The sequence below is a fragment of the Drosophila bipectinata genome, chromosome 3L (assembly GCF_030179905.1).
Source record: "Drosophila bipectinata strain 14024-0381.07 chromosome 3L, DbipHiC1v2, whole genome shotgun sequence".
NCBI classification, from domain to species: domain Eukaryota; kingdom Metazoa; phylum Arthropoda; class Insecta; order Diptera; family Drosophilidae; genus Drosophila; species Drosophila bipectinata.
In genome coordinates, this window is record NC_091738.1 from 18641710 (window position 1) to 18661315 (window position 19606).

The 19606-nt window shown below is 43.9% G+C and overlaps 6 protein-coding genes and 1 long non-coding RNA gene across 9 annotated transcripts; 4 read left to right on the plus strand and 3 right to left on the minus strand.

Moving 5' to 3' along the window:
• The first annotated feature begins 17 nt into the window (after nucleotides 1-17).
• Pex3 (peroxin 3) lies at nucleotides 18-2009 on the plus strand. The gene is made up of 2 exons (XM_017251995.3): nucleotides 18-196; nucleotides 323-2009. The coding sequence occupies exon 2, from the start codon at nucleotides 466-468 to the stop codon at nucleotides 1624-1626; it is 1161 nt and encodes a 386-aa protein (XP_017107484.1). The 5' UTR covers nucleotides 18-196; nucleotides 323-465; the 3' UTR covers nucleotides 1627-2009.
• On the minus strand, nucleotides 2003-6337 carry LOC138926441 (uncharacterized). 2 transcript variants are annotated; one of them, XR_011442974.1, is made up of 3 exons: nucleotides 2631-6337; nucleotides 2450-2573; nucleotides 2003-2352 (listed from the first exon to the last, which is right to left on the minus strand). It is a non-coding gene; the product is annotated as an uncharacterized lncRNA (long non-coding RNA). The 2 variants fall into 2 exon arrangements; XR_011442975.1 differs by having other exon boundaries at nucleotides 2003-2364.
• Nucleotides 6338-6487: 150 nt separating this feature from the next.
• Nucleotides 6488-10655, plus strand: FucTA (glycoprotein 3-alpha-L-fucosyltransferase A). Of its 2 annotated transcripts, none has more exons than XM_070280511.1 (4): nucleotides 6488-6710; nucleotides 6780-7013; nucleotides 8017-8920; nucleotides 8981-10655. In XM_070280511.1, exons 2-4 carry the CDS (start codon nucleotides 6928-6930, stop codon nucleotides 9494-9496), a joined length of 1506 nt encoding a protein of 501 aa, XP_070136612.1. In that variant the 5' UTR covers nucleotides 6488-6710; nucleotides 6780-6927; the 3' UTR covers nucleotides 9497-10655. The 2 variants fall into 2 exon arrangements, with proteins under 2 accessions (XP_070136612.1, XP_070136611.1); XM_070280510.1 differs by having other exon boundaries at nucleotides 6810-7013.
• A 16-nt stretch (nucleotides 10656-10671) lies between these two features.
• On the minus strand, nucleotides 10672-14863 carry Msh6 (DNA mismatch repair protein Msh6). The gene is made up of 5 exons (XM_017252286.3): nucleotides 13775-14863; nucleotides 13393-13722; nucleotides 11728-13335; nucleotides 11186-11671; nucleotides 10672-11127 (listed from the first exon to the last, which is right to left on the minus strand). Exons 1-5 carry the CDS (start codon nucleotides 14765-14767, stop codon nucleotides 10981-10983), a joined length of 3564 nt encoding a protein of 1187 aa, XP_017107775.2. The 5' UTR covers nucleotides 14768-14863; the 3' UTR covers nucleotides 10672-10980.
• Nucleotides 14864-15111: 248 nt separating this feature from the next.
• Prp31 (pre-mRNA processing factor 31) lies at nucleotides 15112-17173 on the plus strand. The gene is made up of 4 exons (XM_017252287.3): nucleotides 15112-15282; nucleotides 15341-15792; nucleotides 15858-16476; nucleotides 16536-17173. The coding sequence occupies exons 1-4, from the start codon at nucleotides 15184-15186 to the stop codon at nucleotides 16869-16871; spliced, it is 1506 nt and encodes a 501-aa protein (XP_017107776.2). The 5' UTR covers nucleotides 15112-15183; the 3' UTR covers nucleotides 16872-17173.
• Nucleotides 16880-19327, minus strand: LOC108132748 (endoplasmic reticulum-Golgi intermediate compartment protein 3). Its single transcript, XM_017252289.3, has 5 exons — nucleotides 19138-19327; nucleotides 18719-19070; nucleotides 18321-18658; nucleotides 17190-17394; nucleotides 16880-17124 (listed from the first exon to the last, which is right to left on the minus strand). The coding sequence occupies exons 1-5, from the start codon at nucleotides 19223-19225 to the stop codon at nucleotides 16989-16991; spliced, it is 1119 nt and encodes a 372-aa protein (XP_017107778.1). The 5' UTR covers nucleotides 19226-19327; the 3' UTR covers nucleotides 16880-16988.
• LOC108132749 (reactive oxygen species modulator 1) lies at nucleotides 17659-18315 on the plus strand. Its single transcript, XM_017252290.3, has 2 exons — nucleotides 17659-17970; nucleotides 18088-18315. The coding sequence occupies exons 1-2, from the start codon at nucleotides 17840-17842 to the stop codon at nucleotides 18194-18196; spliced, it is 240 nt and encodes a 79-aa protein (XP_017107779.1). The 5' UTR covers nucleotides 17659-17839; the 3' UTR covers nucleotides 18197-18315.
• Nucleotides 19328-19606: the final 279 nt, after the last annotated feature.

The following is a 19606-nucleotide window of genomic DNA, read 5'->3' on the forward strand; positions in this document are numbered from 1 at the left end:
ACACTAATTTGTGGGATTTTCCTGCTTTCGATAACGCAGTATGCGGCTCCAAACACTTCAACAACAAGATATATACATACATTCCAGACCAAAATCCGTGCTAATGCACCAGAAGCGCGATAGCGGCATACAATCGAATCGATAAAGCTGAAAGCCGGAGCATCGTGCTTCTGAATCCAGGGAAATCGAGTTACAGGTATTAGTGCTAATCTAATCTTTGTGGCGGCTGCGATGAGGGCGGCGCTGACTGCGACGCCAGCTGCGCGCCACCCTACGCACACAGGTGAACTTTGCACATTAACTATTCATTAACCTCCGGCAGGCCGCCTTTTGGACAACGGGCAACGGGGCAGCTGGCGAAGCGGAAAGTGGCACGAGCAGTTGGCTCCTTTCACACGGACACACGCACCACCGCATCCTCAGTTCCAGCCAGTGGGTCAGCCTATCCACATTCCACTCGCTACCATGCTGTCGCGCCTGCAGGACTTTCTGTCACGCCACCGGCGGAAATTTATAGTAACCGGCGTGCTGGTGGGAGGAACGATTTACGCCGCCCGCTACGCCCAAAGGCGCTTTGTGGAGTACCAGGAGAAGCAGGCGCGCGAGTTCTTTGAGCGGACGCGGCGGATGCATCATTTTGAGTCCACGGAGAAGACCTGCAATCAGGTGATACTCGGCATGGGCGAGGAGATGTGCCAGGCAGTTTTGAAGGAGTGCAGCACTGACGAGCTGCTCGAGCAGTTGCGGCAGAACCCCAAGAACAAGCTGGAGCTATGGGAGGACATGAAGATTGTCTCGTTCACCCGACTGGCCACCTTCGTTTATGCCTCCTCCATGCTTGTGATTGCTCTGCGCGTGCAGCTGAACCTTCTCGGCGGGTACATATATCGGGACATAATGACGGAACAAAAGCAGATCTCTGACGAACTGAAGCAGCAGTACCTCTCACTCATCCGACACTTCATCACGGAATCGGGTATTCGGGATTTGGCCCGTTACATTCGCACACAAGTCATTGCGGTCGTCAAATCGATGCCTTTGAGCCAGCAGCTCTCTCTGAACGACATGGAACAGCTGTTCTGGTCCCTGCAGATGTCTATAAATGCGGACCCGCGACGGGATCCCAACTCTCGGATGAGCAAATACCTTCTGCCCAGCCAGAATCCCAATCACTCACCCCTTTTGCAACAGATGTTTAACGAGACACTTGACTTGCTGGAAAGCGAAGATGCCATCGGCGTATGCTCTCATAATATAAGCAGAGGATTCGTGCTGGCCTGCGATGCCATTGCAGAGTCCATGGGAGAAACACTGCAGCACCTTTCACCAGCCGAGCTAAAGAAGCAGCAGGAGAACCAGCAGCCACTCAAGTTCAACCAGGCCTCGGGTAGCAGCACCCCGAACATGACCAGCCCAACGCCGGAGAACAATAACTTGCTAAACATCAACACAGTCCAGATGGCCTTGGCCAAACTCATTCCGATCATCAGTGGGATCACCTCGAGGGGATTTGATAGTGCTGCCCGACCCCAGAACCTGCCCACCCAGCTCCTCACCTTCTTCGTGGTGGCCGAGAAGACAAAGACGCTGGGGGCCAATGTTTACGAGACCTTTAGTTCCGCCTAGGAGCGGCAGACAAAAAAATCCAGCAGACACCTTATGCATCTCTGCATAGGTTAGGATAAGTTTATTGGAACATTGCATATAGTTTATATACATGTATATTTTTAAAACGAAACGTAATCCCCCAAAGCGTTCTTTGTGTGTCCATTCTATCCTATCCCGTATTAAGTTTTAGCCCCTAAGAACAAAGCGTGTGTAAGGTATGCTTAAGCGGATTCCCGATTTCAGTCCAGACGGAATCCTTTCAGACAGGGACATTCAGAACAAGTAACGTGAAGGCCTTTTAAAATAAATGGAGTATGTAATTTATGCATTGAGAATAAACAAAATGTGGAATTTATAGGAATAACCAGAGAGTTTGGCATTAAAATTATATTTTTAAAGTATGTATGTATGTGTTTTTTTTATTTTTTAAATACAAATAGTGGGTTTATTTACTTACTTTTACTTTTTTCCCCTTTTGGGGTTACTTTTTTTTATTTAAACTTAAAAGCGAGAGGTATTTAAAATTTTTAAAATTAAAGCAAATCCCGATCAAAATATTAAAATATTTCAAATTCCAGAAAAAGTAACTTCGGTATAGCCAAGACCCGAACCAAAGCTACTATCACAAAAGGGGGTGGTAGAAAAACCGCCCTGTGATAAGACAGCTGTAGCTGCTTTTGTTTGTTTGCCATTTCTCTTGTTCTTGCCGCTCTCTCTCTTTCTCCGGGCACTTGCGCAGAATTCCTAAAAAATAAACTTCCAAATAATTATCAAAATATGACAGACTGTAAAATATCTTTTAGCTAAAGCGTTGAGGTTTTTAAAAATTTTTGTAAATTACCGATAAATTTTGCACAATTAAATATTTATACAGCTGCATGCGGAAGTAAACTGCAGTACTTCCTTCTCTCTTCCGGCTTGACTTCTCGCGACGGGTCTCTCTCCGAGCTCCTTTGGGTGCCCAGCTGTCTAGTAAAAAGAACATTTACATTTTCACATTTGGGCGCAGTTGCGAAAGTTACGTGAAAAGGCAAGGACAACGGTGGCAGTTACACTTCCGTACGGTCTGATTCGCGTTTCTCCCACATATATGTATCACAGTGCTTCTTTTTCAAAAAGAAAATAATATTCTTACAAAATATACATAGATATTTAAGAGCCAAAGAGTTTCGAAAAGTGCAAATATGACTGAGACTGGAGAAAGCCTACAAATAAGCTTGGCCATCGGTAGGAGAAAAGTCTAAAAGGGCAGCAGTACAAAAAACACATCAAACCAAACAACAACAACAACAAAAGCAGAGGCTCCATTGTGTAAGTGCACATGCAAAATGTTTATTGACCAATAAGAGGTAAAAAGGGGCTAAAAGCCTATGTACTTAACCCATCAACTTTTGAGCCGCGGGCCAACCAATTTTATTGATTAAGACAAAAAAAAAAAAAAAAGAAAACCATACCCCCAGCCAGAAGAGGACAGACAGACACCGAGACGGGCAGACATTGCGTGCGTAAAAGGGGGTGGTGTTGTAACGGTCCCAGGAGGTGGGAAGTGCGTCTCATATGTGGCCTAAAAATACGGAAACTTTATTATTAGACAGGCCACAAGTGAACATCAAACTAACTAACTAACTCCTCCAATAAGGCTCCTTCCTCAAGAGGTATCCACAGGGAAAGTCCAGGCACACCCCTACTTTATATGCAAAGTGTTAGGATCATAAATGAAAAACCTCTTTTTGTCTAATACATGAGCCTTGATGAACTCTTAATATTTATTTTTTTAAAGTTTATATAAATTTCATTAATAATATTGTGCAAGTGTATACAGTTTGTTACCAAGAAAGTCAAGCATGGCATCGTGAAGACAACAAAGAACTGAATTTTCCCCCAAAACCCCAGTCCATGTGGGGCTCTTCAAGAAAAACAATGCATGCAAGTCAGGCTATAGCCACCCTTTTAGGTGCTACCCTCCATGGACTCGAGCCCCCTAATACATAGTATATGTTTTTGTACAAATATAAATGTATATATAGGCATATTGACACACTAAAGGCATAGATCAAGTGCCTCGACAAGAGGCCACAGCACCTAACTAAATATAAACACATAAATTAAGGACGAAGGAGCTGACGACCCTCTTTAAACGGAAGGAAAAGTGCGTCATAGGAATTTCAGGAAAAGAAATTGGTTCGTTATAAATAATGTGGTGTGCTTACTTTAATATTCATACAGAAAAAATAGATTAGGCCTTTTACCAGAATCTATCCAGAAGGAAGGCTAACATTTCAGCAATATGGAGGTTCTGAGTAGTACCCCCGAAAAAATTGGTCGAAAAAAATCTAAAAAATATATTTTTTTTATAGATTCTTATGCAAAAGAAGAAGATAATAGATCTAAAAATATTTTAAGCTATTTCGCTCAAGAATTGAATGAAAATTGGCCAAGACATAGCCTTCGGTGTAAGCTGCATTGGCCCTCTTGCATCTTTATGGTTTAGGAAAGGGGTTACTTCAGAGAATTTGCAAAAAAATCAGCAAAATAATTAGTTAATCGATTTTGATTTTTTGAATCGGAAAGAAAATGGAAATATGTACATATGTACAAATCTTTTAAGGTAACCCACTGGAGAATCGGATTATTATTGGAAAAGATATGGTATTCGCAGGGAGCCATATTGGGGTTTCCATTAACTCTTTAGATTTTCAAAGAAGACGGTTTAAAAATGTAACAAAAAACTAAAAAAAAAAAAAAAGTTGCTAGATTTGCATGCAGAATGCAAGAGAAATGATCTACAAATATTTAAAGGTATTCTGCTTAAGGATCGGATGATTATTGAAAAAGATATGACAATATCTGGGGTGATATTGGGGCTTCCAAGCATTCTTCAGAATTAGGAAAGGGTCCCTAGAAAAATTTTGAATAAAAAACTTAAAAATAATTAGTGCCTAGATTTTGATGTAGATTGAAAGTGAATCGATCTACAAACCCAACAAGGTATCCTGATTAGGAATCGGAGAAATATTGACAAAAATATGGCCATCGCAGAGAGCCCTTGTGGGGTTTTCATGCATTCTTCGGAATACCAAAGGAACCCAAAATGAAAAATTGAATAAAAAATTAAAAAAAATAATTTTTTTTTTTAATTTTATTCAGATTGAAAGAGAATTGATCTACAGATCTTTTAAGGTACCCCGCTGGAGGATCGGATAATTATTGAAAAAGATATCAGAATTCCTCAGATTTTGGAAGGGGTCCCTCCAGGAGTTTGATAAAAAATAATTAGTTTCTAGATTTTATTGTGAACGAGAATCTATACAAAAATCGTTAAATTTACACCCCAAGGGAACGGATTGTTATTTCCAGAAGATATGACCATCCCCTGGGGATATGTTGGAGCTCCCATATTGGTCATTTTATGGTCAAAGTAGGTCATATTATCGTTATGTTACTGCAAACTCATATCACGTGGGTCATACATCATACATACATAAACTATTCAAGATAAGCCAACATTATGTATGCCTGTCCCAGCTAATTAGTTAGACATAATATAAATAGAATAAACCCTTCTGAAAATGTGCCAGAACCCTTAAACCTGCATCGATGGGAACATACCATTCATGGGACATTTGAATGTGGATTGGAAATTGAATTACAAAAAGAAAAATAACCGTGTCGAGTTTTCATAATAAAAGTGGAACTGCGATAATCAATAGAGTGAAATGAAAGGTGAATAAATAAACTCGTATCATGTTCTACATGGTCCCTGGCAGAGGATATTAAGGAGTGCTCCTCTGGCAACCAGCCAACCCCACCCGCTGGACGGTGGATGTCTTTGCATGTGGTTCTGTTTGCACGCGCCACTGCCCCAACCGCATCCCTTAACCATTGGAGTCCTACTTTTGCAACATGAATGAATGACTCTAACTACATTTTTCATGCAAGCCGGGGGATTCGCTTGGGTAACCCCATCTCTTTATCCTGCTCCTTGTTCCGTCCGTCTCCTGCTGTTTGCCAGTCAAAAACGTCAAAAAGTACGATAGTGAAGACCCCAATGAAGGACTGGGTGGACTTCTGGGGGCGGCACTGCACTCGCAAAAACTCTTACTGTTTTCCTAATTAATTCCTCCAGAAATTCCTTTCACATTTTTAAAGTGTATAAGGCTTGGTAGCCATGTGGGACGGCCAATTTGTGGTGCAGTCCCCGACCACATTTGGCACCACCTTGTTTGCCTTCCAACGCAAGTGATGTTGCAACCACACTTACACTCTTGCACCATCCCACAAACGGCCTGAGACGCATGATGTAGTGGCACATAAATGGCATGTGATAGATGGATGGACACTCGGTGTGGCTTTTGGGGGATTAGCCAGGAATGTGGCCCAAATGAAGCTGCATTCGCATCGCCTGGCGAAGGACTACAGGAGCCTTTGCCTGTAATTAGGCTCCCCTCGGGGGAATGTCTACCATAAAAGCTGTTGATAGTAGCCTGCTTTGACTTTATCTATTGCGTTACTTGGGGAGGCACTTCTGAAGACTCCCCTCGGCTCTTCGTGCCATTTTTATTACGTATACGCCCCGCTGGTTGATGTGGCACACAGCTCGACAGCTCGAGGCGAGGCGTTGAAAAAAGAAACTGCCTCTCTCTGCCCAGATAGCCATCTGTTTAGCTATTTGTACGTTTCCATTCGAATTGTATTTATCGACTAGACCCTTAGAGACTGTCGCTCGTTGTAAGTACTTTATTTTGGGGACCACTTGACTCGGAACTAATTGCCTGAAATGCAACTCGTTCATCCATAGCTAATCGATTTAAACCCGAAAATTATACACATCTTTATTATATTGATCGCTAATAATGCCAGCTCACTAAAAACGCTAGAAATTCTAAAAAAAAAAAGATTATCGGGAAACACGTGTGCGCATCACAAAATATGTAAATAAATAAGATCTGCGGCAGTAATGGTAATGTACCGCCCCTTCGGATCGGTCGAACGAAACACTATCCATTCCATTTCGAGAACAGTTCCCGCTCAGCATCGAAGCGATCAACAAGCAGAATCCGAATCCGAATCAGAATCCGAACTGGCCCAAAAAATTAACACGGGTAATTAGTGTTTAAATGATGGAGCCCGATAGAGCGACATTTATTTGGATAAATAATACCAATCTGTAGCCATAATATTTGTTTATCTTTTTCGCACAGCAAAATGACAAACGTCAGCTGAAGTTGGTAGACGAACGTAGTGGTTCATTGGCCCCCACCCGAAAAATAACCAAGCCCGTAGTCCAGAGCCCCTCGAGGATTGGGAGTGGTCATCATCATGCGACGTCCGAAAATATCCCTCAAGAAGTACTTCTATTTCACACTGATCTGCGCCCTCCTCCTCATATTCGGTTTCAATCTAAAGTAAGTAATAAAATGTTAAACAAAAACATAAAGTAAATATTGTAAGAGTGGGGACTGTTGTTGGCTTATGTTAAATATTTATGGGTATTCACAACTTGTTTAAGAATTATTCAGTTGTTTTGACAAGGTCTTGGCTATTTTTTATGTAATTTTTAAACAGCTTTATCAAATATTAATTATTTAACAGATAAATAAACTTTTTCACGGTTTTTTTCAAGGGGTTACACGCAGTTAGTATTTTAAAAAAAAGTCAAATTTCATTCATTCATTCACATGTACATATGCTATCCCAATTTTAACTCAATTCGATAAATATTTATGGAGCTATAAATTATTTTGTTTCTAAAGTCGATATCTCGATTTCTTGAAAATGGAGAATCTTTTGGGATATATTCCCCAGGCAAAGAGCGAAGGAATTTATTATCTAAAATGGATTTCTATTTATGTTGTTTATGTTTATTTATGTTTCTATTTATGTTTATTTATGCCTAGTTATGTTAATTAGGCAGTATTGCAAAAAAAAAGTTTAGCAGAAAACGAAATTTTTTTTTCAAAGTTAAGCTATTCAGTTAAAGTTAATTACCTGCATTGATGTATTCTTGAAAATAATCAGTCACAATTTTTGTATTTAAAATTTTCCAAACCGACAAAAAAATGTCACCACAAATCTCAATTTTTTTGGAATTAGAAAATATTTCTACATGACATGCTATCATCATCAGCTTGAAAGTAGCTTTTATTTAAGTAAGTTTTTAGTTTTAATTAAGTAAATAATAATTGTCTTAAAAAAGTGCCAATTCTGGTGAGAAAATTAAGAAAATTATGCATTTTTGGGTCGCTTAAATACGTGTAACCCCTTAAGGAATATAGTTTTTAGACTTAAAAGGGAATCACATTTTCTAAGTTAATAGCTTTGCTTTAAATCGATTAGTAATACACTTTAACCTAAGCTATTCCGTAATTACTAAATTAATGAGATTACCTTAAAAAAAATCCCCCGCAGAGAGCACGAAATATGGAAGACGCGGAGTCCCCGATCGGCGCTGATGTCTCAGCAGCAGCAGCAGCAACACCAACAACTGCATCAACTGCAGGCGGTGGATGAGGAGCACCCGACGGCCACAAGTTCCACACCGACACCGGCGTCGGCCACCCTTCTCCCAGAATCGGCTGCCAATCTTGTCGAGATACCGGAGCAGGCGGAACTGGAGGAGGAGGACAACGAGGTGGAACGACAGCAGGATGCAGTGCAGGCCAAGCCATGGTTCTTCAAGAACGGAGAATACTATCCGAAGCCAGCCAAGACCTACAGCAATCGTAAGGCCCGGAAGCGGCATGCCCCGCGGTTGCTGCCCCACCAGGACCCGCACTCCGACCGGATACTCAACCAACTGATGTACGTGCCGCACAACTATGAGCAAATCAAATCCAGCGGCAAGCTGAAGACCATTCTCCTGTACAACGGTCTCGGTCCGTGGAACGTCAAGAAGGGACGCGAAGTCTTCCTGAAAGCCAAGTGCCCTGTGGACACCTGCGAACTGACTGCCAACCGCGATCTGGCCAGCTCGGCCGACATGATCCTCTACAAGGATCACTACATACCCACGGGCATCCGGCGGCCCAGCAATTCCAAGCAGGTCAGCATGCTGTACTACCTGGAGTGTCCATATCATACCCAGAATGTAAAAGTTCCGGATGCCATCAACTGGACGGCCACCTACAGGCGGGACAGCACCATTGTGGCACCTTACGAGAAGTGGCAGTACTATGATCCAAAGGTCCAACAGCTGGACCAGGATCAAAACTATGCGGTCAACAAGACCAAGAAGGTGGCCTGGTTTGTGTCCAACTGTGGGGCCAGAAACGGTCGCCTCCAGTACGCCCATCAGCTTCAAAAGCATATTGACGTAAGACTTTTAATTAAAATTAAGAAAAATTATTATTTAATTTAATAATTTAACCTCTAGGTTGATATCTATGGAGCGTGTGGCAACTACAAGTGCTCTCGGAGTACGGCGGACAAGTGCTTCGAGATCCTCGACAACGACTACAAGTTCTACCTGGCGTTCGAGAACTCCAACTGCAAGGACTACATCACCGAGAAGTTCTTCGTCAACGCTCTGAACCGAAAGGTCCTGCCGATTGTGATGGGAGCCCGTCCGGAAGACTACGAGGTGAGTGCCCCGCGTCGTTCCTACATCCACGTGGATGAGTTCGCCTCGCCAAAGGAGCTGGCAGAGTACCTGCACATCCTGGATCGGGACGAGGAGCTCTACAACTCGTACTTCAAGTGGAAGGGCACCGGGGAGTTCATCAACACGTACTACTGGTGCCGGGTGTGCTCCACCCTGCACAACGAGGAGCAGCTCCGGAAGCCCAGATGGTACAGTGACCTCAACGACTGGTGGCGGGGTGTCGGGGTGTGTACGACAGGATCCTGGCGGAACTTCAAGGCGCGCAAGGATGTCATCAGCGACGACTGAGTGCTCGAGGCTATCCAGATCGTGGGCCTGGACATGGCCTAGGTCAGAGTCCAGTGAGTCTGTCGCTTCTGAATTGTTACTGTTTTCGTAGGCATCCAAAGATTTCATACTGTCCCTATCTACTTTCTACAGGATGGATCGATTTTTATGATTTTTATAAAGAACTTTTTAAAATATTTATTTAATTAAGTTTAAAGTTTCAGTAGAAGCTATTTCTGAAAGTTTTAGCATTTAAATCGAATCCAACCTGGGCTATCTATGTGTAAAGAATTGCTTCGTTTTTGCCGGAGTTTTACGTAAAGTGTTTTGTAGTTAGTTAGTAAGTAAAGGTAATCCCCGGAACTAGCGTCGCCCGAGGAAATCAAATCAAATCGAATAATCATACTAGCCCATAGACTAAAGGATCAGACCCCGTGCAGATCGCTGTAACATATACAATACCAGATGCATAAGAGAACCTAGAAACCTAGCCTAGTTATATACGGATATACAAATTATTTATAGATCTATAATTGATATAGTGGTTTAAACTACGAGCAAGTCCAACTTAGAGCATAAAAGACAAATGAAGAGACAAGACGACGGGCATCCGGCTGAAAAAGCACGACATTCCACAGCCTAACTGCAAAGGAGTAAGAGAATCTGCTTAATATATAGTCTAGTTTTGATCTTTTGTAAGTGTTTTTTGTAAGCAACCAGCAACTAAAGGATCGTCCTGTAAGATGTTGCCTGTTGCTCGGTCGAGCCCATTATAATTTGTATACTTAGTGTTCAGTTTTAGATTCCACCTCCTAGCCCGGCTTTTAGTTGAAACGTTAGCTGTAGTAGAGCTACTTGAAGAGGTTTCCCAGCCTGTTGACTAACTAATTAATGACTAAGTGTAGTAGAACCGATTCGCACAAGCCAACATATATCTCTGAGCTAATACAAATACTGTCTGCATTCCTATTTTTCACAAAAACATCACAAGGCGTACTATATAATTTGAATTAAAAGTACGCGTGTGTTTTTTACGATTTTTAGCCATATTTGTATTTATTGTGTAACATTTAATTTATAAGTATTGAATAATATCATATGTGTGTGTATTTTGATTGTGAACTTGTTTAATTTTTAATTTTTACTGTGATACAAAAATGAATAATTATAATAACAAGAATTAAACAATGGCAACATACTATAAACGATTTAAAAGGTTTTATTATCTATTTGGCAGGATGAGGGTGTTGTTTGGTGGTGTAATGTTTACTGGGAATGGCACAAGCAAGACTTCAGACTTAGGATAACAAAAAAAAAATATTTCAGAACCAAATCTTATTTTCTAAATACTGAAACAGGGCTTAGAAAGCAACGTATACTTCAATGGACCAAACAAATATAAATTCGTTGCAGAAGAAATGATAATCAACACGCTTCGTTTGAACTTCTATTGGCCTTTTGAAAATTCTAGCCTCAAAAGTTTTAAAAAAGCTTAAATCTGTAACTTAAACATGACACTTCTTTAATTGTTGCAGCAAATCCTTCAAGACATTTAGCTGCTCCTTTTTGGAAATTTCTTTTCCTCCAGCGGCAGCTACAATCTTTGCTGTAATCTTACGCTGCAGGGCTATGGCCTCCACCTTCTTGGAAAGCTGCAAAGAAACAAATTTTCAAAATAATCCAACAAAGTAACGAGTCCTCTACACAAACCTCATAAGCTCGCTTGATGATTCCCTGAGGCATTCCAGCCAATTTGGCTGCATTAAAGCCATAGGACTTAGGGCAGGCTCCAGCCGTGTACTTGTAAAGGAACGTAACCGTTTCCTGGGTGGGATCTTCGTTATCCTCGTTCTCCACCATGCACGCCATGTGGCCCAGGGTTATCCTCTTGTCGTTGTGGAAGAAATCGATTAGATTGTGGTAGTGCGTAGAGAACAGCGTCCGGCATTTGAGATTGGCCAGAAAATTGACGACGGAAGCGGCTATTGCAGTGCCATCGTAGGTGGCAGTTCCCCTGCCCAGTTCATCGAGTAACACCAGGGAATGGCAAGTAGCATGCTTCAGGATCAGGGACGTTTCATTGAGTTCCACGAGGAAGGTACTGTGCCCAGCCAGGATATCATCCTGAGCGCCGAGTCTGGTAAAGATTCTGTCCACCAACGAAAGCCGGCAACTGGCTGCAGGGATGTGAGCTCCCTGAAATATTCATGCAATCAAATAATTGTTTCCTACAATTTCCATTGTCTACTTACTATCTGGGCCATGATGACCAACAACCCCAGTTCCCGCATCAGTGTACTCTTGCCACCCATATTGGGGCCTGTGAGGAGAGAAAGCGGTGCCTCCGACTTGGTACCCAATTCCAGACCGTTGGGAATATAGGTGGAGGCGTTCACACACGGGTGGTAGCCTTCTTCGAGCTGAATGAATGGCTGCTCTGCCCCAGAGACCAGCTCTGGCACACAGATGACCATTTGTTGGCCTGCATACTCCGCCAGGGAGCCCAGGACATCCAGGTTAGCCACACAATCGATGCACTGCTTCCACTGCTCATAGTGATTGGAGAACTTTTCGAAAAGGCGACGCGCCAAATCCTTAAGTACCATATTTCTGGTCTCCTCCGCCTGCTGCATGTCCTTGAGCAGAGCTCGAGTTTCCGCTGTGGTGTAGCGACGACATGGTTTCTTTCCCTTGGTTTGTCCCTCCAGGGAGTAGGATTTGTTGGCCTTGTGGGCATGAGTTTCAGGCACATCCAACTGGTAACGCTTCTTGTCCGAGCCAAAGTAGCTAATGCGACACCCAAAGTGGCGCTCTTGCTCCTCCAGATATGTCTTCAAGCGCTTCTCGATTTCCGCTATTCCATCCATGGCCGAATCATATTCCGCATCCATGCCCGGTTGAGGAGCAATCACGCCCGTTTTGGCTGCAGCGTCATGATCAAAGGCAGTGGCGAAGTACTTCAGCTCCTTGCTCAGATCCGGAAAGGAGCCTCCTGATTCTGGCAGTTGGGTAATCCTCTTCAACAAAGGAGTCTCGCATTGGTGGAACATCATCGGTATTTTCGTCAGGGCATTAAAACCCTTCAGAACGGCCATGAAACCTAGCAGCTTGTGCTTGTTGTAGATCTTCTCCTCAAAGAGGATGGCCCTGGAATCCGGATGGTTCATCTCCTTCAGTTGCTTGTTGCCAAAAAGATGAATCTGCGCGAGATTACGTTCGAAATCCGGCATCGGAGCCAGCAGAGCACGGATCTCCTGCAGCTCGCTGGGCAGTCGAATGAGCTCTCCTATGGCTTCCTGTCGTTCCTCGATTACAGCCACATCACAACTCGGGGCACAAAGCCAGTGGTGCAGAAGTCTCTTTCCGAATTTGGTGCAACAGTGATCCAAGGTGGCCAGGAGGCTGTGCTCCTCCCCTATAATCCTCAAGTTTGACAAGGTGGTGGCATCCAGCACCATGTGGGAACGCCTCAATATGGAGGCCACTGCTGGTTTGGCGTCCGCAATCTGATCAGGTGGCACATACATATGATAGCGCGCCATGGGCAATACCTTAGGCTCCAGCTTGCACTTGTGGATGAAGAAGATGCACTCGCCAAGGGCTTTTAGGGCCATTTTGTAGTCATCATTGGGCGTGAGACCCAAGTGATCCAAATCCGACTGCATGGTGCGAAGAACCAATGGCCAATTGTCGTCTGATCCACTTCCGGCATAGTAGCGCTCTGCCAGAAGTTTGAGTGTCTTCTCAGCATTGCAGGCCTGGGATCCGTTGGCTGGAACCTGTTCCTTGAGGATTCCACCCAAGACAGTGCGCACAATCTGTTGCGTGCGAAGGCTCAACGCGGACTTTTCATTAAGAAGCTAAAAAGCAAAGACAGTTTTGTAAATATAGCTTGAAACTTTGAATCAAACACCTACCAAAACAGGCATGTTATGCGAGAGTAAAGTAAGCAGACGGGAACAATTCTTGTCATCCTCGAACTCGCCCAAATGGAAATCCCCAATGGAGGTGTCTATAAAGCACACGCCATAGCGGCTTGTAGTGCCCAGATCCTGCTCCACTAAAGCCAACATATAATTGGGCTGATGATTGGGGCCGATCTTGCACTGCGAACCAAACACCTGGGTGCCGCGGTTGGTGATCTGACAAATCTCACGGGCCACTACCTTGTCGAATTTGGTGGCCTTGATACGCTTGCAGCGCTCAGTCATCATGTCTGGAGTTTCCGTTTGTTCTACTCGAGCCACCTGAAGGTATTATAATTATTAATAGGACCTTAACGCTCTTCTATAAACTCACCTTGTATCCTCTGTCGATGAGGATGTTGGACATTTTGTCGAAGGATATTTCTGGGAAGCCAGAGTGAGCAAACTCCCCACGCATGTACGTGAATCCTAGCTCGTTGACGCCCACATCCGCATCCATGTGATACAGCTCGTAGAATTTCCCCACTTTGAAGAATAGAACGCAGTCGTAGTTGTCGGATTTTAGAACCCACCACTGGCGAACACCGGGGGATAGACCATTCAGGAACTTATCTGGTACGAGCAAGGTGCTGCTATCGTAGTCAGGGTGGTCGGGGCGCCTGCCAGCCTTGTCCTTGATCTTATCCGGCTGCAAGAACTCCAATTTCTGATGCGGCCATATAACCGGCTCATCCAAGGTAGAAGTTGTGGTCACTATTTCGTCGTAAGCCGCGTCCTTCTTGGCGTTGCTCTGCAGGTTCTTTAGCTTTTCTTGGAAGGTGGAACCCTCAACCAGCGACTCTGGTGGGTCGAGCTTTAGTTTCTTGCTAGTGGGCTCGATGTCGTTGTTGTTAATGGTCTTTGCCTTCTTACGAGACTTCTTGGGAGTTGGACTGTTCTCAGACATACTGGCATCGCTGGGCTCCACCTCCTCATCCCCGCTGCTGGCACTATCGTCGCTATCCTCATTGGCATCTGGCTCGTAGTCGGAGCATGCCTCCGAGAAGTCATCCTCAGATTTGGTTTCCTCCATTTCCTCCTCGCTCTCCGACTCTGGTTGCTGAATGCGTTTCCTTTTTTTGGGAGCCTCCTCATCGGACATGGCTAGCTTCTTCTTGGCCGCCGGTTTGGTCTCCTTTGGTGTTTCTGCCTTTTTTGTTTGTCCATTTTTGAGATTCTCCTTTTCCGCCACTTCGGATTTAACTGCAGATTCTGTTTTTCCGCTCGGCGTCAACTTCTTTTTGTCAACTGCCGGCGATTTTGTAAAGTAATTAAACAAGGTGTTTGTGGGCGTTCCGCCCACACTGGTGTTCAACTTCTTGGACATGTTGTTAGCCTCGAAATGATTGCGAAAAGTCGCAAATTCTAGGATAAAGACGCCAAAATAAGCGGCAAAATCTAGGAGTGTTGCCGGACTTCCACTCTTTTGACCGCGAAACTCAGCTGCCAAAAATAATACCAGACTGGCGCATTTTTATTTTGCTGGAATATTATTATATAAAATCATTTTAAAATAATTTAAGTATTTTACCTGCATAGGTATTTAAATTGAAGATATTAATTATTATTAACCATTTTAAATAGGCATTATTTTTTCCTTTATCTGGCAGCGCTTTTAAACAGTGCTGGAAATCACCGGTATAGACTTGTTGTCAGCGACTGTGTTGATAAGCCCCTGTTTGTTTAGAAAAACAAACCACATTTCACAAATCTCCGTAAAAACTTACTTTAAAACCGTTCAAAATGTCTCTAGCGGATGAATTACTAGCTGATCTGGAGGAGGACAACGATAATGAATTGGATGAAGATGATACTGAGATGGCTACTGCCGAGGATGAAAGCGTAAGCACCTAAAACAAATGCGGCATAAGATTCTTAATTAACTCTTCCCCTCCCACAGCTTTTGGCTGAAAAACTGGCAAAGCCGACTCCTAATCTCATGGAGGTAGATGTGGCCGTGCAATCAGTGCGAGAGCTCTGCAAGCTACGTGACTCGGAGCGCCTGAGAAAAACCCTTCAGCAGATCGAGCACTACGCGAGTCGCCAACGAACCGCCGCTGAGATGTTGGGGAGTGTGGAGTCTGATCCGGAATATTGCCTCATCGTGGATGCTAATGCCATAGCTGTGGACATCGACAACGAGATCTCTATTGTTCACAAATTCACCAAAGAAAAGTATCAGAAGCGTTTCCCTGAGCTGGATTCGTTAATTGTTGGAGAGATGGAGTATCTTTTGGCCGTGAAGGAGTTGGGAAATGACCTGGACCAGGTCAAAAACAACGAGAAGCTGCAGGCGATTCTTACACAGGCCACTATTATGATTGTATCAGTCACAGCTTCAACAACGCAGGGGTAGGTGTACAATTGAAAGCTAATATGTTGGTATGCTGAAGCTAATCCTTACCTTTTACCTCCAGAACCATGCTAACTCCAGCGGAGAAGTCCAAGATAGACGAGGCTTGCGAAATGGCCATCGAACTCAACAACTTCAAGTCAAAAATCTACGAGTACGTCGAGAGCCGCATGACATTCATAGCTCCCAACCTGTCGATGATTGTGGGCGCATCAACTGCAGCCAAGCTTTTGGGAATCGCAGGAGGTCTCTCCAAGCTTTCCAAAATGCCCGCCTGCAATGTCCAGGTTTTGGGGGCCCAGAAGAAAACACTGTCGGGCTTTTCACAAACCCAGATGCTGCCGCACACAGGCTACGTTTACTACTCCCAGATTGTGCAGGATACCGCTCCAGATTTGCGCCGCAAGGCTGCGCGATTGGTAGCCGCCAAGTCAGTGCTAGCCGCTCGGGTAGATGCCTGCCATGAGAGTGTCCACGGGGAGATTGGTCTGCGCTTTAAGGAGGATATTGAAAAGAAGTTGGATAAACTGCAGGAGCCGCCGCCGGTGAAGTTCATCAAACCCTTGCCGAAGCCCATTGAGGGAAGCAAGAAGAAACGGGGAGGCAAACGTGTGCGCAAAATGAAGGAGCGATACGCGCTTACAGAGTTCCGTAAGCAAGCTAACCGCATGAATTTCGGAGATGTAAGTGGATGTTTCACGTTTCTTTTGGAATTTATTAAAATTCATTTATTCCCCCACAGATCGAAGAGGATGCCTACCAGGGGGATTTGGGCTACTCCCGTGGCACTATTGGAAAGACTGGTACGGGCCGTATTCGGTTGCCACAAGTGGACGAGAAGACCAAGGTGCGCATCAGCAAGACCCTGCACAAGAATCTCCAAAAGCAACAGGTCTACGGAGGCAACACCACAGTCAAGCGTCAGATATCGGGAACAGCCTCGAGTGTTGCCTTCACGCCGCTGCAAGGCCTGGAGATTGTCAACCCACAGGCGGCGGAGCGATCACAGACCGAATCCAATGCCAAATACTTTTCAAACACCTCTGGATTCCTTTCGGTGGGTCAGCGGACCACATAAAGCCTTGATTTGTAATTTTCTATAAAATAAGCACTTTTATTTGGAGATTTGTCGAATGTTAAATGAGATAGGCGTAGTCAAGCTGCAATGAAGCTGCCAAAAAGATTCCATTTGTCGTTAGCTGAGCTTGCCCACCTCCAGTTTGCGTTGAATTGCCTCCAAGGAGTTGTTCAGCAGCACGGCCAGTATGCCGGCTACTGTAAACACGCCACCAATGATGGAGCAGCAATTGGTGGCAAAGTGGCCAAAAGAGCTGAATGGGATAGAAAATTTAAATAAATAAAAAGTTTTAGTTTCGAAAAGTTTGTTTTTACTGACCTGCGCTTTTCCGCGTACTTGACCATCAGCGGAGAGAGTTCGTAGCTGAAGAATATGCCGGGCATTCCGCGTTCCCGATCCGAAAGATCTTTCCGGTGCCGTGTCACCGAAAATTGGTTTGTGTATATGGGCTTACCGTCGCTATCCCGCATATATAATGTGGGAACTATTTTTAAATAGTAATTGAACATTTCACTTTTTTTTTCTAAAAAAAAATTAATTTTTTGTTAATAAAAAATTATTTGATTAAAAGTTTTAATATTAAATATGTGATTTTATATTTTTAAGAGCTTTTAAATGGGCTCTTTTTTATTCCTTGTTATATTTTTTTAATATTTTCGAACTAAAAACTTTATTTTTCAAATTTCTACATTTACTAACGCCCTCTAGCGTGTATAAAATCAAACCTTCCAGGGATGGCACATAGGAATCGTGCCACCCACTGTCAGGCAACCCTGTCCTATTATCTGACAACTCTGTTTGACACATATCTCATTCACAACGAAGTCGGAGTCGAATAAGTATAAAGATTCTGAAAATAGACGAATTGTCTGAATTTTTGACTGAACAAATCCGAAGCAATTTGAAGCAGCTGCGCTTGGCAATCGGCAGAAGTTACAGGAGCACAGGTAGATCAGACCCATTCAGGAATGCCGCTGCCCTCTGGTTCGTTCTCCCAACAGGGACCCACATGTTTTGATAAGATGAAGACGGGCTTCATCATTGGTTTCTGCGTGGGCATGGCCAGCGGAGCGCTCTTTGGCGGCTTTTCGGCGCTAAGGTGAGTTGGACTTCGATCCCGGCCGGGGTTCTATTGCCGCGTGACGCAAGCCGGGCAAGCCCATTATGTAATTAGACCGGCTAAAAGACTAATGAACCGAACTCTCTCTTTCCGCAGATACGGCTTGCGCGGAAGAGAACTTATCAACAACGTGGGCAAAGTAATGGTGCAGGGCGGCGGTACTTTCGGCACCTTTATGGCCATCGGCACAGGGATCCGCTGCTGATCCTGCTGCTTCTGCCTGCATTTTGGCACAGTCCTAGCTTAGTCACTTAACGAACCTTAATTCTTAACCAACTCTTGTTTAAATTACGCTAAGTTATTGAAATAGAAACGTTAAACCAACTCACCCTCTACTTCTACGTGCATCCCATCCAGCGGATGCGTCTTGGCAAACTCAATCTTCTCGCCAAACGACAAATGATTGATAGTGTGGGACAGCTTCACATTGCTGAACTGGAAGTCATGGATGTGGAATTGTCGTATGGAGAAGCTCTTGCCGGGGGCAAAGTGAAAGCTGCCGGCCATACGATTCACCTCCAGGTGTCCCTGGATGCGGCAGCCTTCCTTAAAGGCATCCTCGTCTGTACGCTTGTATTTTCCCTTGCACTGCTCGATCTTGTCCACCTGCACGTTCCATTTGCGCAGCCGGTAGGCATCAAGCACCTCCTCGCAGGTGTTGCAGCAGCTGGGAAGAAGCAGTGTTTAGACAGTGTTCAGGCATTCGTTTAGGGTCTATTTTTCTTACTGCGTAGAGTTGTGCTCAGCTCCATAGCAGCTGCCGCAAGTGACATTCTTATTGGGCGGAGAGACGGCCACAATCTCCTTAATGGGCGTCTCTTTCAGAGGCTCTCCTTTAAGATCTAGTCTGTGCTTAAAGACATCGTGGTCCACCCTCAAGTGTGTGTCCCCCGACGAGTCCATCGCATCCAAAGACACGTAGTTGCATCCCAGATTGTGGAGGGTGACGTCCAGATTAATGCGCAGCTTGTGGCCGCGGGTGGTGTCCACGAACAGCTCCTCATTCATGGTGGGCTGCATGTAGTTCAGGAATTCAAGGAAGATCAACAGGCTGATGATGCTGGTACTTATAATAGTGACTGAAAACCGGAGGAAAACAAGTTGTTTGGTTTCTTATCTCTGAGATTGAAATTCCAATTAGCCCACCTGCGGCACCGCCCACTGTGCGCACGCTGAAGTCATCCAGGGTTCGCGGATAGGCGTCCAGACGTCTCAGGACGTCGGCAAACTTCATTTTGTTAACAGAAACACACAAAAACACGAATATGAGACGTAAACAATAAAATTACATGATTTTCTTAGCGGTAAATGACGTGGTTGCGGTGCGGGGGTTGCCAGATTATTAAAAGCATGAACCAGATGTTTGCCAGAGGTGCCATATTGGTGAAAATAGTTGGGTTTTAAATTTTCAAAATAAAGATTGTAGGTTAAATTTAAAGAAATATTTTAATAAAGCCATAAATTAATTTATTTCTAGCTTCCTTTTCATTAAGTTTTTTAAATTCTTAAAAAATGTTTCAATGTTTCTTTTTTGCATTTTTGTGCGGAAACCATGTTTTAAAATTTAAAAGAATATGCAAGAATAAAAAATTAGTTATACATTTTAATTTGATAG